Raw genomic sequence first — 18,429 nt, 5'->3', positions numbered from 1 at the left:
AGAAGAGTCGCACACCTATCCGTCTGCCTGAAATCAGTTTGGAGCACCGGTTCTCTCCCGCAGAGTTCCAAACTTTCCACTTTGATTCTCCCTCTTCGTATCATCTATATTTTCAAAATCCATACTTTCACAAACAGACAATTTCCCAATCAATCGCCTCTTCTCTTCAGTGTAACATTTCTCTCTCTCTCTCATATCGCATTCACAGTTTGACTCTTTTCGCTGCACGATCTCAATTTGTTTTGTTGTTTCTCCGGAACATCAGTCATTTGTTTCATCTCGATTTCTTTTGGGCTGCAGCTTATTAGGTCAAGAGTTATTTCCGCGGCAACATTCCTGTTTTTAGTGGAGAGTTTTTAACTGAAAAAGCACTAAATACACAGAACAGCTGAAATAACTCTCACTTGTAGCCTTTTTCTAAAGTACAGCTTTAAGAAGCTGTATAACAGATTGGAATAATGGAAGTGTCTCTGCAGGCTGTTTACCCCCACACCTTAATGATCATTATTACATTATGTCGCAGCAGGATGCAGAAGCATGACATTTTCCAGCTACAGCTTGGATAAGTTTCATTCATTCAGTGTGTAATATCATAATAACAGGGAGTGAGTGCGGGCCTGATGAGAACACCATCAGATGCATGCTGGAGTTAGACATCATTGTGAACATGTGCACACTCTCAGGTTCTATGAGTGTTTACGTCCTTTAAAAGTGTTCCCTTCAGGGTTTTTCTGCCACATTTGTTGACAGCAGAGTTGCGTCACCTCACCTGGAATACCTCTGCAAACACTGGAGGAAAATATGACATCATATATAGATATAACATTAACCCAGAGGTCGTTGTTATGCAGATATGCTATCATTTGGTTTTTTACTCATTTTAAAGTGATTTTTTTTTGTATGTCCTCAAGTGTGTTATATCCCTAAAATCAGCACAATCTCTGTTATCCAGTGATGTTACTAAATAAGAATAAGAATACTATACTGTGACATTTAAGAAAGGTAAGGTAACTTAAGGTAATAATTGTTAAAGAAAAGCTCAAAACCCACCAACAGAAATTCATCATTTTCAATCAGAATGTGGCTGCATGCTCACCAAATGACCCACACGGACGTAAAAGAAAAAAATAGATCCCATGGTTTTAGAAATGTTTGCTTTTTAAACTACCACATCCAACAAGCCGCATGTCTTACTGTGTTTCATTCCGCAGATCATCCCCCGCTACGGTCCCCTCAACGGCCGCATCTCAGTCACCATCAAAGGCTCCAACATGGGAATAAAGAAGGAAGACATCAAGAAGATCACAGTGGCCGGGGTGGACTGCGTTCACCAGGAGGACAGATACTCCGTCTCCACCAGGTAATCTCCACGACAGACAGCAGCCTCATTAACATGCAGATGGGAGCCCCTCTGTTGTCTGTGCATGTTAAGGTGAAGCTCTTTACATGAACCCCTGACAGCCTGCTGCCATTGATTAATCACTACATTTAACTGAACCTCAGCTCTCCCTCTTTAGTGCTCAGTGGTGCTGCTTTTCATCTCGGGTGTAGGTTGATTTTAGAAGGTACTCGGAGTGCTTTTTAAGTGCAAAAAAAAAAAATCTTTAAGCAAAAGCTGTGGATTTACATATTCAACTTCTTCCTACAAATACAGAAGCAAATATAATCCAAATAAATAAGTGTCACTTTCTATTCTGTGTTGTGTCTCCAACTAGGCTCTGTTGTTTCATTTAAATGCTGCTGTTTAATTCATATTTCTCGTTTGCTTTCTATTGAGCTGACACAAAGGTAATTATAGCAAACTGCTGAGGCCAAAATAACTAATGTGGTTCAGCAGCAGCACGTCTCCGTCTGTAAACTCTCCAACTTTATACTTTCCTCAGCCTGTCTTGATTCGTTTGACTTATTGCCAAAACAGAAATAGCAAACCAAAACTACAGAAGCACTAACAGACGCACCTGCAGTGGAGTGGTTCACTGCTTAATTTAATCACTTTTCTTCATGCAAGTGCTGCTTGTTGTCGTAGTTTTTTGTTGATTTGTACAAGCTGCTCAGAGTGCATTTAAGTACGAAAACTAAACTCTGAAGTGAAAGTTTCAGACCACCAGATTACTTGCATAAATGTATTAATTTTGGATCTCTTCTTTTACATAAACACAGACAGTCAAATCCTCCCGACATTTGCCAGCTGATGTTAAATGGACAGTTAACGATCATAGGGGTATCTGACTGGTTTCATTTTACGTTTTCATTAGCCTTAGTTAAATTCAAGTGAAGAACACATTGGAAATAGTTCATTTAAATCTTTTTTTTCGCTCCAGCCGCATCTCTTGGCCTTCTTAGTGGATGAAGACTGTAAGAAGTGGTCAAAAGTTCCAGAAAATAATTAACTTTTGTCAAACTGAAGCTGAAGTTGATTTGAACCTGTGTAGCGTCTGGACACTGCTGGAAGTAGAGCTGCAAGGGTGGATTAAAAAATTAATTGGAAGCATTTTTGATGAGCATTTTTCTCAATTTTATGACCAGACTATTGTAATAACATTTCTGCTAATGAAAGTAATCATCAGTTGCTGCCCCACTCATATGAAGTGTATGTGATTGTTTAATCTCTGGCTCTCTCTGTCCACAGTGTGGTGTGTGAGATCGGCCCAGCGAGGAGAGTTCCGCCGTCCGACCTCCCGTTCGAACCTACCAAGAGTGGAGCGGTGGAGGTAGAGGTGGAGGGCGGGAGAACAGGCACATCTCAGGTCACTTTCAGCTATCGGGTAGGTCTGAAGTACTGAGCTGAAGACGCCGCCACATTTATGTATTCTTACATACCATTCCCTGACTGCCTCTACACAGTGTAACAAGCAGGTCTTCACTAAAGGGTCTCTGATTGTATCACACACGCGGATACACATTCCTGACGCAGATTTCATGCTGTTGTAAAATATACACGGAATTCCCCTTTAACATGTTATTCCTACAGTAGTTTGATAACAGTCACGACCTCTCTTCCATGACAAATATTGTGGCTTTGTCTCTTGATTTTTGGTTCTTACATTTTGGTTTCACCCGCTGGAAGCTTTTAAAAAATGTTAAATCTGGCACCCGTAAACCTGCAGACACTGTGTTCACACCTCATCAAAGTTTCTGAGGCAATCCAGAGCATTGTGTGACACAGCTACTTCAAACCCAGGAGATCAAATCCCTTAAACATTAAAAGGTTCATAACAAAGTGAAAGCACACAGCCCTCCTCCTCCTCCTCCTCCTCCGGTGAGGTGCTGCAAAATCTGCTCCCAAAAGCAGCAGCAGGAGCAGCGTGGAAATATCTTTTGCATACAAATTCAGCCCTGCACAAAACTGCATTCAACTTCTACCCATAAATAGATAAACAAACATAATCAAAATATATAAGTGTCTCTTGCCGTTCTGTTGTGTCTCAAATTACACTCTGTTCTTTCATTTAAATGCTGCTGTTCATTTCATTTTTCTCGTTTATTTTTCCATTGAGCTGACACAAAGCTAATTAAAGCAAACTGCTGAGGCCAATATAACTAATGTTGTTCAGCAGCAGTACGTCTCTGTCTGTAAACTCTCCTACTTTAAAACTCCCACAGCATTTCTTGATTTGTTTGACTTATTGTCAGAAATATTAAAGCAATACTACAGTGTCTGTAGTCTAACGGGCTACACACAGCCTTTGTATTCAAATTGGTATAAAGGACAAAAAGATATTACATTTAGCTTGTTTTCCTGCCTTGGTAACATTTAAAGGTAATTTAAAGGGACGTTGAAGGGTAGTTTGACAGTGTTTTTACAACCCGCCTCAAGGTAAGGACACGAAAACAAATATGTGACTATTTCGCTAATAATTTCAGTTATTTATGAAGCAAAACTGGTGAAAAAATCTCTGATTTTAACTTCTCAAATGTGAGGATTTGTTACTTGTGGTTTTCATGTATGATTGGAATATTGGAGTAACGTTCCGATCAAACCATGGATATCAAATGCGTTTTTACTACTTTATGAGATTTTATAGCTCAAGCAATTAATCGATTAATTTAGAAAATAACTGGCAGATTAATCATCAGTGAAAATAATTGGTTATTGTAGCAGTAAGATTTAATGAAGACAATATAACATGCCAAAGACAAGGTTAAGTGTGTAAATTGGGTGTCAACCATCATATTGGCAGACTTCCAGCATCTCTTTCACTGAGGACAAAGAGGACTACAGGACTGCATCGTGTAATATATAACTATATGTTAAAGCCCCTGGAACCTGGATGAGATCTGAAGGGTTTCTCTAAAACATTATAAGCAACAAAATAAGCAACAATAAATGTAAAAAGTAAAGAAAAAAAATCCACAGTTAGTATTTATCAAGAGATACTCATCAAGAATGTCTAAAACACATAACTACCTAACTATTACCTTGTGATGCTGATGTGGTCAACATGTCAGCTAACCTTTAAATTACATGATTTACACTTCCAACAGACACATAGCAACATTAGCATTGATTTAGAGTTGTGTTTCTGGCCACTTGATCTATGTAAGTCCGCTATCGGCTCCCATGTTCGCCCTGTTAGCTCGTGATCGTGCTCCATTGTGTCCACTGGCTGCCTGCTAACTGTGTGTGTCTGCGGCCCGGTGTTCATTAGTGAGCAAACGGTGGCTTTTTTTTTTTTTTTTTAGAGCTTTCTGTGCTGACAGCAGCTGCTGTTGGTGCTCAAATTGAAACTGAAGAGGAAACAGTAAAGTTTCTGGCTGTAAAACTAAAATAATGAGCTAGAAGACTTTGAAATCTGTGATAATATACTATGAGCATCACCTTTTCAAAGTCATTTTATCCATTGTTGATATAAAAATATTGTTGAGCCTTACTCCTTTTTGTTTCGTATGTCCTCTAAATAGAATCATTTGTTCACTTTTCCGTCTGTTGTGTATCTGCTACTGAATCTGTGGGCTTGAGTTTCTGTCTGGTAAAATGTTGGCAGCCTTCTTCCAGATATATTCCAGTAGCAGCTACCTGCTGTGCTGCTGTTTGGTTTGTGTATAACTTCCAGCCAGGCAGGATTGTTATGACTTTGTCTCTCTTCAGGGATACTTATTCTTGTGTTTGCAGCCCCCTCTGCCAGAGCAGCAAGAAGCAAATCTGAAACGCCAACAAACCAAATGCTTAAGCATATCTCAGCAGTCGCACACCACACACATGTGCTACACTGATTTTAAAAACTATTATTTTACTTGTTTACTTTGGATTCACATTTGCACCTTTATTTTTTTTTTCCCCCCTTTTGCTTCCAAACAAACTACAAATAACTTATTTCACACGCTGTGCTTGACTGCTGTGCCTTAATTCTCCAGACAGATTGACTCCTTAAATTTCGAAGCTGGATTATCCTCCAGTGTAGCGCAGAATTAATATCCCCTCTTGTTTTGTGTATCATGCTGTCAGCACAGTACAAAACCTTCCAGTGCAAACAGGAAGCCACCAGCTGGTGTGTTTCAGCAGCCGCCGTCGCCTTTATCAATATTCTTCAAGCATGCGTGTTGATAAAACTCCCCCACGGTTAAGTTCTACAATGTTTTTAGCCATAGCTCGCTGATTATAAGTACCATGGGAATTATTTGGCTTTAAAATACGCTTTGGTTTTGATGTGATCAAAGCGTTCGTACCTCCAGGACGGCAGCTGGAACATAATGAACACAACTCCGTTAAAGTTTTAATGTGTACTTCTCAATGTTATTTTTCCTCTTTGTTTTTGTTTCTGTCTCTGCCACTTGCTTTGACAGATCTCAGCTTTTTATTTTGTTGTTGAAATGTAATTATTTCTGCGCCCAAGCCTTCAATGAGTGTAGCCGCTGAAAATAACCGGTTTGAGAATGGAATAAAAAAAAAAAAAAGTCTCTTGAGCAACACTCACAGATTGTAATAGATGGCACAGAAACTAATTAGAAGCCATAATTAAGTGAAGTCAGGATGCTGGACAATGACTCAATTTGCCAAAGTTGTAAACCTGAGTAAATAAAAGTGATGATTAAGAGCTCAAACATAATAATAACAAACATAATGGAAGTTCAACACTACATTTACCCAACATCACTCTAATGCATTTAATGCTGATTACTCTGCCTTTTTCCATCACAGAACAATGACCAAGTGTACATAAAACACAAGGAATGAGTGACATAAAATCAAGTAAAAGGAAGACAAAATGATTTAAGAAAACAAAAACACAACACATACTTCTTGACTTACTCAACTGATCATTTCTCTAAGCACAAAAGCAATAAATCTGTCTTCACCTTTAAGTGCGACCGCTAAATTTCTCCTCCTCTCTGTCCAGGACCCCAAACCGCACGGTGTCTTCCCATCCAAGGGTCCGGCAGCCGGGGGAACCTTGATCACCATCACCGGACAGGACCTGAACACCGCGACTAAAGACGACGTGTCCGTCACCGTGGGAGGAGTCCACTGTGAAGTGTAAGCGACGCCTCCTTACTCATGTTTGTTGAACATTAAAAGCTCTCTGTTCACGGCCTTCTTCTCTCCCCCTCAGCCTGACGTTTGGCACAAATATCACCTGTGAGACGGGGAGGTATCGCATGCCGAAGTTGCCCTCTGACTTGTTGACGGTGACGGTGAAGTACGGCAAAAACACGACCAAAGACGTCCCTGCTCCATACCAGTACTTCGATAACCCCAAGGTTTCTGATTATAACCCCAAGGCCAGTTTCTTATGGTGAGCATGGTTTGAAACATCGGTTTACATCGTTTTTTTTAGGTACAGTAGACAGAGCTGTTATTATATTGCATTGAACTATATAGAGGTGTTAAAATATACAGATTTGCTAACTCCGACTCTAGTTATCATAAACAGAGAGCAATACATGAAGGAGTTTCTTTCTCTATTCTTTTCAATGTATGAATCTTTGAAATTAAGGTGAAATACCCCTTAAATGTATTTACACACTCAGTTATTCTTCAGTGGTGGGAAAGTAAAGAAATCCTCAATTCACATTGAAATGCTGCATTAAAAGTACAAGTACAGATACAGTATTTAGAGTAAAATGGACTAATGTACCAAATACAGAAAAGTGAACTACTCAGTGTGAATTATTTTCTGTCATAGGCTGTGACAGAACAGTGGGTCATATTTGAAGATCTTAATGAATGTTTTGAATAAATGTCTGAAAACTGTGTGTGTGTGTGTGTGTGTGTGTGTGTGTGTGTGTGTGTGTGTGTGTGTGTGTGTGTGTGTGTGTGTGTGTGTGTGTGTGTGTGTGTGTGTGTGTGTGTGTGTGTGTGTGTGTGTGTGTGTGTGTGTGTGTAGTGGTGGTCGAAGGATCGTGGTGGTGGGAAGCGGTTTTGACCTGATCCAGAGAGCCACGATGAAAGTCATGCCGTCTCCTGACGAGTTTTCACACAACACCGCACCTGTAGAGGTAAGTGTGTGTGTGTGTGTGTGTGTGATCAGTGTCGATTTAGTCAACGACAAATATGAAAAATAGTTTTTGACGACTTCAGAAATGGGGAAAAAAAGGAACCTCTCAAAACGAAATGTACACCAAATACTGTGACCTTAGTTTTTATCATCCAGTATTTGTCAGGTAGTAGACATTTCTCTCACCATCTTTAAAGGCTGAATAACACCAGGAAATCAACAGAATCACCTGAGTTTTAAGTTTCATTTATTAAAGGTGGACTAAGAGGCATAAAAACACAGCTGGAATCATAGACTGTCTGTAAGAAGTGGACGTAGCCACCATGATGCCACCCTTTGGTTTGGGGACTGCCGTTTTGAAGCCATTTTGGACGTCACCATCTAGGTTCCAGAACCAGAAGTGACCTGTGTTTTTTGTAGACCTCCATGTCTGATTGGTTAGGGCTCAGCATAACCCGCCTCTAACGGGTTAGTTACAAGGTAGTGTCGCCCTGAAGCCTCCCTCGCTTTATTGTGTGCTTCACTCTAAGTGGAACCATAATTTACTAAATGAACACCATGCTGTATTGCAGAAAACCTGCAACTAGTGATAGTGACCATAAGCTCATTAGGAAAGTGTTTATTGAGGTAATAAATCAAGTGAGAAGTAAAATCACTTCCATTCATTTGGAGTTTGCTCCCAGTGGAGTCGCCCCCTGCTGGCCATTAGAAAGAATGCACGTTTAAGGCTCTTCAGCTCTGGCTTCACCTTTCAGACGATCTTATAGTTTATGGTTGAAATGCGTCAAACATTACCACGATCACCATCATAAGCAAAAGCAGGAAATGAAGAAGATAAACCCTAAAACAGATCAGTCCGTTATAAAATAATTAAACAGCGGAGTTCATTTCATTCGGTTCTGCCAGAGGCCACTACATATTCCCTGGGCAGACAAAGCACAGGCAAGCCAGTTTACTTTCAAGGAGGAGACTCAGCTTATGTGTTGTGCAGAGAGCTGTGATAGCGAGGGGATGCTGTCTTCTCTCCTGACACTGACTGCCACATCCATGGCCACTTTTATCACGAGTGAAAACTCATGTCCCCATGTCACCACAGACCCTAATGTCATCTGCATCAGGCCAGGAAGAGGAGCTCTGTGATTGGCTTATTCCACAGGGATGCTGAATATTGTTGATCGTCACGTACGGCACTTCTTTCACCCGTTTTAAAGATTAATTAATGTTTAGAGTCACATTAGGGGAACCATCTAAATCTTCCTCCAGGTGTTCTCTACGTTTTCCGACTTCATAGCTTCTCCTCTCAAGCTAAGCCAAGCTCCAGTTTGTTCCTACGCAGGGAGGCGGCAGGCTGCCATCTTTGTTTTGATGACGAAACAAAGGATGAAAAAAAAAAACGTAGACGCTCAGAAGTGGGAAAGAAATTGATTTTTTATTTTTTTTTCTCTGCTGGCTAAGATAAAGAGCAGAGGAAGAGGAAAACAAACTGTCTGAAGTTGTGTGTGAGCCATACAGAGGAAATGAAAAGCCCACTAGTTTAATCAAACGGGCCCATCAGGAGCGTGCACTCTCTCACAACACAGAACAACTTGGCACACACACACTGGTGTTAATTTTTCTCGTGTTGTAGCTTTAGTCTTTTGAGGAAAATGTTTCTTAGTTTGAATTTCAGTCATGTTTAGTTTCAGTCGCCAAAAAACGTAGAACATTATTGCTCTCATTTTGGCGTTTATTAGAAAAGAAGCTTTTTATGAAAGATGATGTGCAGCAGGATTATCTGTAGCACCTGGAGGGGTGTGTCTAAGGTGTTCAAATTGCTCTCCTAATTGTGCTTTGTACTCGGTTATAGAGAAGATAATTGTAAAGAATTGTGTAATATTAATCTTTGTAGTGGCAAACAGAGGCATGATATCCACTCAGAAATGATCGGACGGAAATCAACCGTCATCATGAAGAAGAATCAAGCAGATTGTCCAAATGTGATTTTAAAAATGTGTAATATGAAATTCAGATCAGCTTGACACCTTTTACTGTGATAGAAATCTGCTTCTGCTGTTAGATGTCGTTGCGTATAAATCAAACGCCTTCGCTGTAAAACATGAAAAGTTTACTCATTAATGGATGGAAGTATGTCAAAGTATTGTCAAATATAGTCAAGAATTTTTTTTGTTCTTGTCGGTCAGTTTGCCAAAAAAGGCAGCAAATCTTTATTATATATTTGTTTGACGGGATCAACACAGAATCGGAATCAGTCCAGGTTCAGAGTTTCCTATCAGCTCTAGGAGTATATAGGAGTTATGATGATCAATTCGAAAGCAAACGTTCGATCCAGAGCAGGACGACACTGACGGGACCAAATCAAATGTTTTAATGAAAGCACTATATGGACCAGATGTCTATCGGCCTGCGACTATGACTGTCTCTTGTTCTGTCTGAGGCTGGGAGACAGAGGAAAGGGACGACGCCTCCATTTCACTGCTGAATAGTTTTGAGTGACGGAGTCCCTGAGGAAAGATTCCCTGCAGGCGAGAGGAGGTGAAGTCGTTTTATCGTCGCTTCATCTAAAGCTGCCGTCTGAACCGGGAAGAAAGAGGGGGAGACGCAGCGGGGGGGCAGAGAGAGAGAGAGGAGAGGGAAGAAAGAGCAGGAAGGGAGGGAGGACGGAACCTGAAGTAAAAGTTACACCTGCCCTGAAAATGTGGAAACACTGGGAGTGATTCACTACAAACACACTGTGAACCTGTTGGAGGCACTTTGCTTTCAACCATCACCAGGAAATTGTATTTAACCCTGCAGCATTGCCATTCATTTGAAGTCATGTCTGTGCCCACCTGATGAATGTAAGTCCAATATTCACTCACAATTCACAGCTCTGTTTGTGGTCTCCAACAACTCCTGAGGGAAATATTCAATTCAGTTCAGTTCAATTCAATTCAAAGGGTTTTATTGGCATGAAAGTTCTGAGAACAAGAATCAAAATAGAGTTTGTCCAAATGTTTGGACAGCTCACAATAATAGGTTGTATGAATTGAACACATTTGTATTGCACATTAGATGTATACAGTATGTCCTATGTATGTATTTTGTGCGTGTGTGTGTCCCTTTAGCTGCTAAACGCTCCACTGTATCTACCAGCTCGCCTCTGACTGTGTCCGTCTGTTGTTTGGTGCCGAGCAGGTAGCGCACAGGTAGCGGGCTGTTAGAGCTTTTTCTCTGAATACACCTGCTGCTGCGGCTGAAAACGATGCTATGAGAGCATCACAGTGAGCTGAAACTGGCTGTAAAGCTCCGTAGAGCCAAGGTCTCAGCTGCAGACTCAGCCCCATAATTCTCTGCAGGTTCATCACCACGAGCAACGGCCGTCGAGTTGATTGTGCGTTGTCATTTGATTTGCTGTTGTTTCTAAAATAGTGATTATAGCCTTTAAATCGTGTGCCTTGAGTACTACTCTTAAATAAGCGCATCATAAAACAGACTAGTGTCAAGTGTCACAATGAAAAGGCAGTCGGAGCCTCTCTTGTCTTCTCTGTGATGTGATGGATTTCAAAGTGAAACCACAATGAGGTTTTTGAAATGTTTCAGTTTGTTTGTGTTTTAGAAGCACATTTAGATGAATATTTAACGACTGCAGGTAAATGTTGGTCACACCGTGAGTGAGTTATGTTACAAAGTGTTTTCCATGGGGCCTGTAAAGACATTTAGATGTACAAGAAACAGAAGGCAATGCAACAAGAGACATAAATAAGACAGAAGATGAAAAAAGATTTAATACAAGGATAAAAGATATTAATATAAAGAGCTGTATTTGATTTAATTAAAGGCAGTTGGACATTTTAAACCACAACTTAGAGTTGAAGCAGACCTCAACTTTTCTGTTATTATTTTTTAATGAAATTGTTTTGTTTTTATTCAAAGAAACTTAATAACATAATTAGACTGAATAATATAATTGGGCTCTGATTTAAAGCCATCAGGGATCAGAGATAAACTATTGTGACACAGCTGGACGGACTTCTTCAGCTTCTGTCTTGTTAAATTCGCTCTCTTTCTCTCGCAGTTTGTCCAGGGGGCTCTGAGTAAGAACGACACCGTCCTCGAGTTTTACTCTCCGCCGGTCAACTGCTGCTTCGACAGCCAGTCTCTCAGGACGGTTCTCTACCTGGACAACGTGTTTGAGGACCTAGGGAGCTTCGACTACCACCCGGACCCCTCCTTCAACAAGCTCGCCAAGAACGTCATCACCGAGACCAGCATCATCATCGTGACTGTGAGGACAGGCGGTGACTTTAACTATTAATGTCACGCGTCACCTCTGGATCTGCTGACTTCTCTTTTCTTTTTTTTGTGCGTTCGTCAGGGTCGAGGTTTCTCCAAGGCCATGACAGCCAAAGAGGCGCAGGCGTTTGTCGGAGATGCCTCCTGTCACGTCAACATACTGCAGGTAAACAGACGATGAGAAGAGCTTTGGAAGAAATAAAGGCCCAGATGTTTAGAATGGATTTGCACTGTAAAGACTCTTTTCTTCTCCTCTTTCTGTTGACTCTGTGCAGGATGATAAGTTGATCCTGGAGGCTCCTTCGTCACAGCCCAAAGCCAGATCCAAGCGCCAGCGCAGAGACACAACCAACGACCCGCTGGAGCTCGTGGTAACCTCTCGACCACACTCTGTTGTTTGACTAAACTTCCAGGGGCTCACATGAAGGTTTACCTTCATACACGTCCATATTTAGATGATTAATATATAATGGATAATACAGTTGTGGCTAAAATTGCAATTTCTGAAGCCCCATCTTGGGGAGATGGGGACTGAAATATTCTCTGTACTCTGTAATTGAAAATACTGTTAAAGGATAAACGGAACAAAGCCAGTACAGAAATTGAAAAGCCTCTTCAGGAGGGCACTGGACAGGTGAAGATGAGGCAAAGATACTGCGTGAGGTTCATTTGAGTCAAAAATAGCACCCCTTCTCTGAGCCATGATTCAGTCAAATCTTAGGACAGAGACATAAAACACACTAATGGGACTCACAATAAAAAATCTGTACCATAACCTTAAGCCTTAATGGCTTTAATGTTTCCTCTTTCCTCCTCGTTTTCCTGTCCTTGTATTGGTTCCTTAATAGGCCTATATGTTGACTACCTCCACCTTATGACACAAAAGGCTAATTTCACCCAGAACTGATAAAAAAAGAAGAAAAACCAGAAGGATGAGCAGCTCTTTGTGTGGAATAAAAAAAAATCCTCTTAAAAGACTTTCATTTTCATGTTCTCAAACTGGAATATGCAGCATGATCTCTGTCTCTCTCCAGGTGAAGTTTGGTCATGGCGAGTGGATGGTGGGTTCAGTCTACTACGCCCGAAAAGACGACATTCCTCTGGCTATAATCATCCCGGCAGTTATCGTACCGATGCTGCTCTTCATCGCCGTGTCCGTCTACTGCTACAGGTTGGACGAATCATCATGTTATCAAAAAATAAACGATTTTTTCTGCGAGTTTATATGTTTAAACATCTTCCTGTCTTTGATGCGTGCTGACAGGAGGAAGAGTCAGCAGGCGGAGCGAGAATACGAGAAGGTGAAACACCAGCTGGAGAATCTGGAGGAAAGTGTCCGAGATCGCTGCAAGAAGGAGTTCACAGGTACACACACTCACTCAACAGCAACCTGGGTCTTATTACTGTTATAATAACATTGTACTGCAAAATATGGGGGGTCTCAGGAGCTTTGGAGCCCCTGATTAACACCTTAGAAGAAATCCACTCACTCAAAACGTGCAGCTGGTTTAGTTCATATTGATGCTGCAGCTGTTGGCATGGATCAAGTCATGAGGAAGTGTCATCAGCTCTAAGCTTCAGCTCATTAGGGTTGAGTTTTAAAAGTTTAATCAAACATTTTTGTGGTTTGGGTCACACTAATACACTGAGGTTGTGGACAGCGTTGACGTCTGGCTCAGTCTTAACAGCAGACTTGTCCAGTAAACTCAGACCCACGTGAAGGTTTCCAGCGTCTGAGCGAAGCAGCAGCGGCAGCACAATCTTCTGTCCGCAGAGCCGAGTTTTTGTCAGCATCTTGTCACACGTTGCGTTTACAGATTAGAGGGTGTCGCCACTTTGACAGTTTATCTCCATAATGTGAACTCCTGCCAGCGCGATTCAGCAGAACGCGCAGCGCTTTGGCTCAGACATCAGAAGCGCCCCTTCTTGGCCGAGTTCGGTGGACCGTTTTCAGCTGAAACTGACAGCTCGGTTGCTGAGCTTTGGGGGCAGATGGGGGGTCAGCAGGCTCTTCACAAGTCAGATGTTTCCAAAGAGACTCCAAAGAGAGTGGGAATATTCAATCAAAGTGGTTCAGTACTCCTAGTACATATAAAGACATGAAAAGCTATGCCGAGTGGAGTTCAAGATGCGCAGGTCCAGGAAAATCGTGTAAATCCCAACTTCACAGAAGACTTGTACCATATAATTGACAGTTCACAAGTCCTGAGCCCCGTAGTTGCTGTTGCTGCGCCTGTAAAGCTTGAGTTGAAGAGCTGAATAATTGTAAATGAACGTCTATGAATCACTCAGAAATCATAGAAAAAAAACACTTCACAACTTGAATCATCTCATTTTTATGCTTCTTCAGCATCAAAGAAATCCAGTGATAGCTGTCTGTGCATCCACAGGTACTCTGCAAACAGGAACTGCTTATAGATCATTCGGCATATTTCTATTTCTTGCCAAAATGTGAACAAATATGCTAAAAGGCTAAAGCTAACATATTCCAGGCAAAAAGTCAGCATCCATCGTTTGATACTGATGGTTGATGCACTGCACACGCTAAACACCGCTTATGTTTTTATCTATCTAGGGTCACGCTTGCTTGGGTTACTGGAGTTTAGTCTTCCCCAAATGCAAGGCTACTACTACAGATAGTATAGTAAGCTAGTCAGCAGCATATTCTTATTATGCATCCTATATAAACACACTGTTTAATCCATTCTTTACGCTTGTGCTCTTCTGTCACTTATTTTGAAAAGACTAAAAAACAAGAAACCACCATCCAAACTCTTTATTTAAAAAAAAAAATGCTGTTTACAACACATAATTATTGGAAAAGTCAATAAATAACGACTGAATATTTTATGATGTTTCTGTCAGATCTGATGATTGAAATGGAGGACCACACCAGCGACCTTAGCGAGGCCCGCATGCCCTTCCTGGACTACAAGAACTACACAGATCGAAACTTTTTCCTGCCATCCAAGGACGGCGCCAATGATGCCATGATCACAAGGAAATTACAAATCCCGGAAGCCCGCAAGGCCATCGTGGCTCAGGCGCTTAACCAGTTCTCCAACCTGCTGAACAGTAAAACCTTTCTCATCAATGTAAGTTATAAAGATTTTTGGTGGAATTTGTTCCTGTTCCTGTTCCTCTTCTCCCTCCATTTTCTTTTGATCTTTCTTTCTTTCCCGATCAAATGGGGTCCCAAAGAATGTAAGACCTGATCCAAAGTGCTTTCAAAAACACCAACACCAGTCTAAAGAGTTATTTATGTTAGAAAGTCCTTTTTTTTTACCTCCTGCACCAGCAATAAAACATTCAGTTGCCAGCTGGATGATGAGACGATTATTTTCTAACCAGCATACATCTTTTTAAAGTAAGCCTCTGATTTCCTAACCAGGGCTGATACTGAGTGCAGTCGGATCTATTTGGGTATCAGACAAATTGAGAATCAGGCCAATGTTACTCATGTTTGACTAAAAAAATTGTACTCAAGGTCCACTTATTTGTTTTTTCCGGTCATGGATTATGAGATGCGGTTGAAAGTTGTAGGAAAAGCTACAATGTGGATCTTGAGTTAGGTTTTCTTTTGTCGGACTATTTTTTCCAGGATCAAGAATTAACTATTTTTTTAAACCCACTATATACACTACCTATAGTTCATCCGCACTTTGGAGAGCCGCCCGGACTTCAACGCCCGAGCCCGGGGTTATTTCGCGTCCCTGCTGACGGTGGCGCTGCACGGCAAACTGGAGTATTATACGGACATCATGAGGACGCTGCTGCTGGAGCTGATGGATGAGCACGTGCAGAACAAAAACCCCAAACTCATGCTCAGGAGGTGAGGAAGGGAAGAATTCACAACTTTTGTGTAACTGCAGTCACACTGAGGAAGTTTGTGGGGTTTAAAACGATAGAAAAAATGTCTTCTGTACAGTTCTAATGTTTTTATTTGTTGTCTTTTGTGTATGTAGGTCAGAGACGGTGGTGGAGAGGATGCTGTGTAATTGGATGTCCATCTGTCTCTATCAGTTCCTCAGGGTAACAGCAATTCTTTCGCTTATTCTGTGATGGTTTTTACTTTCCTTCCATTTGTTTTTCTTCCCTTTTCTCTTCGATCTGTTTGTCTTGCCTTTATCCCTCTTCTTTCTTTCTTCACCTGGTCCTTTCATTATAATTGACTTCCCCCTGTCTCTGTTTTCTTTTGAAACCTCTTTTGGAAGGCTGACACTGACAGCAGCAGCCGATATATTGTGCTGATGTTCAGTGTTTCTATAATTTACTTTCTCAAAGTTGGGTTTGAAACACAAACCAGCGTTTTGATCAGGATAGGCTGTTGACTGTTGATTGGGTTTAGTCCTTTAACCGTAAAGAAGCCTAAAACTTTAAAGTTGCCAATCTTATTGTGATTAATTAGTTTGATATGCAGAAGATGATCCAACTGTACTTTTTCCTCCAATAGAAAGGAAGAGTTTAGTAAATATGATGTTTCCATAAATCAGTTAGTCAGAAAAATAATTTGCTACTATTTTGATGATGTATAATGTTTTATGGAAAAACATCTAATGATTACAGCTTCTTAAATCTGAGGAATCATTTTGATCATTTTAATGTATTTTTAATAATTTTGAGGTTTTGTGTTGTGAAGGAGCCACTTTGGGCTCTTTGTCATTATAATGGCATTTCTCACTATTTTCAAAGTTTAGTCAAAGAGGACATTTGGTTGAAGCTTTGATTTGTTGCACCAGGGAGTTTTTTTCAGTCAATATATTCTATATGTTTAAGTTCAAAGATTTGCAGAAGGGGAGACTGAGTCTGTGGTCACCTTCAGTCCTTCTGATGTTTGTGTGTGTGTGTTTTAGGACACTGCAGGAGAGCCTTTATACAAACTGTTCAAGGCCTTGAAGCACCAGGTTGAGAAAGGCCCGGTGGACGCCAAGATGAAGAAAGCCAAATACACACTGAACGACACGGGGCTGCTGGGGGACGACGTGGAGTACTCTGTACTGGTTAGTATACACAATACATACAAATACTGACATCAGCCATCGGTTTGTCGGCTTGAGTTTCGCCATCTTAGTTATTTTGGAGCTGGAAGTGACATTTAATATTTCTTTTCCCACACGCATTCTGCAAAGACATTGCGAAATCTTTCATTATTTTTTTTATTTTATTCATAGAGTAAAAAATTAATTTATTAGTCAATACTCATTGACTAGAAGGGACACTCCGCCAAGGACTGAGGAGCTTCAAGCTCCACCAACACATGTCTGGATGTGTTTAAACTACTACAATTATGTAAAAAAAAAATCTTGTGTGTTTGATTGCACCATTCACTTTGCCTTAGACACCAGTGTTGCAATTTGCTTGTACGTGAGTCAGGATCAGGATCCGTTCCAAACTTTAAATTTGACAGTTTGGGTTTGGCCCATGATGCACCCCTCCCAAGTTTCATGGCTTATAGTTTTTCCACAAGCCTGCTGACAAACAGACAAACAAACAGCACTGAAAGCATAACCTCCTTGGCAGAGGTTATGGCAACAATCATTAGTTGAAGCCCTACATATATTCCCTCCAGACCTTAGGATCAGTGTGTGGCTCACGTGTGTGTTTGTGATGCCAGACTCTGCAGGTGTTGGTGCACGGGGAGGGACCAGACGTGACACCAGTGAAGGTGCTGAACTGTGACACCATCTCCCAGGTACGTTTGTCTTTTTTTCTTTTCCATGGGAGTTCACCAGTCTTGGCAGCAGGAGAAAGTTGGAAAATTTCAGCTCAACTTCAATATATGAGTTTATGTCATATATGCAGAAAATGTAAAGCCACTGAACTCCATTCTAAAAATCTAGAACTTTCCACTGTGTATCTTTAGTTGCCACCCTTTAATTTTGGCTGAGGGGTGATTCAAAAAAAACATCTTTAGGTCAAACCTTCACAGCAGATAGTTTTAGATTTTTGTGTTGGGATACATTTTGTCAGATGAAATTTGAACTTCCTCTTCTCCAGGTAAAAGAGAAGATCATCGATCAAGTCTACAGGAATCTGCCGTACTCGCAGAGACCAAAGGTGGAGAGTGTTGCACTGGGTAAGACACAGACACTGATCAAAATAGCTCCGAAACACTAGGAACATCACTATTACTGTGTCATGAACCTTTAGTATGTCACCCCCTGCAGGTCTGCAGCTGAACTGCAGGGTTACAGATATAATAACGCTGTGATTTAGAGCTCATATACAGACTATTTAACTAGATTGAGTGAGGGAGTAATTTATTTGTGCCAAAGGGAAACTGTAGACACAGAAGCACATTAAAGTTTTCTTTATCTCCCATCATACCCGTCTCTGTCCAGCAGACCTTGTGTACTATGAAAAATCCACATTAAAGATTATTTTCTCATCCGTCCAGAGTGGCGCCCCGGCTCCACGGGTCAGATCCTGTCCGACCTCGACCTGACGTCCCAGAAAGAAGGACGCTGGAAGAGACTCAACACGTTGGCTCATTACAATGTGAGTTTAGTCTCCAGGCGCTCATGCAAATACTTTATAATGTCTGTGGGTAATGAGAGACGATATCCTCACAAAGTGCAAATCAGACTGAACATGCGTGTTCATGTCTGTGTGTTAAGATTTGAATGAGTTATGATTCAGTGAAGAAGTACGATTTTTGACTCAAATTCACCTCACGTAGTATCTTTTCCGCCGCACTGGAAAGGCTTTTATTTTTCTCTTT

General features: G+C 41.1%; 1 protein-coding gene across 1 annotated transcript in view; it reads left to right on the top strand.

Annotated features, from left to right (window-relative positions):
- LOC139221550 (plexin-B2-like) overlaps positions 1–18,429 on the top strand; it is a 166,959-nt gene that overhangs the window by 136,620 nt on the left and 11,910 nt on the right. The window contains exons 19-35 of the mRNA XM_070853452.1: positions 1,212–1,360; positions 2,630–2,765; positions 6,339–6,475; positions 6,552–6,734; positions 7,326–7,437; positions 11,491–11,700; positions 11,791–11,874; positions 11,984–12,079; positions 12,743–12,879; positions 12,973–13,073; positions 14,574–14,803; positions 15,359–15,540; positions 15,674–15,740; positions 16,562–16,708; positions 17,323–17,400; positions 17,706–17,784; positions 18,106–18,206. Of these exons, the coding sequence (XP_070709553.1) occupies positions 1,212–1,360; positions 2,630–2,765; positions 6,339–6,475; positions 6,552–6,734; positions 7,326–7,437; positions 11,491–11,700; positions 11,791–11,874; positions 11,984–12,079; positions 12,743–12,879; positions 12,973–13,073; positions 14,574–14,803; positions 15,359–15,540; positions 15,674–15,740; positions 16,562–16,708; positions 17,323–17,400; positions 17,706–17,784; positions 18,106–18,206 (2,229 nt within the window). The remainder of the gene's footprint in view (positions 1–1,211; positions 1,361–2,629; positions 2,766–6,338; positions 6,476–6,551; positions 6,735–7,325; positions 7,438–11,490; positions 11,701–11,790; positions 11,875–11,983; positions 12,080–12,742; positions 12,880–12,972; positions 13,074–14,573; positions 14,804–15,358; positions 15,541–15,673; positions 15,741–16,561; positions 16,709–17,322; positions 17,401–17,705; positions 17,785–18,105; positions 18,207–18,429) is intronic.

This window comes from Pempheris klunzingeri, chromosome 22 (genome assembly GCF_042242105.1).
Source record: "Pempheris klunzingeri isolate RE-2024b chromosome 22, fPemKlu1.hap1, whole genome shotgun sequence".
In the NCBI taxonomy this organism is placed as follows: domain Eukaryota; kingdom Metazoa; phylum Chordata; class Actinopteri; order Acropomatiformes; family Pempheridae; genus Pempheris; species Pempheris klunzingeri.
The sequence above is the reverse complement of the archived record's forward strand: the minus strand, read 5'-3'. Positions and strand labels throughout refer to the sequence as shown.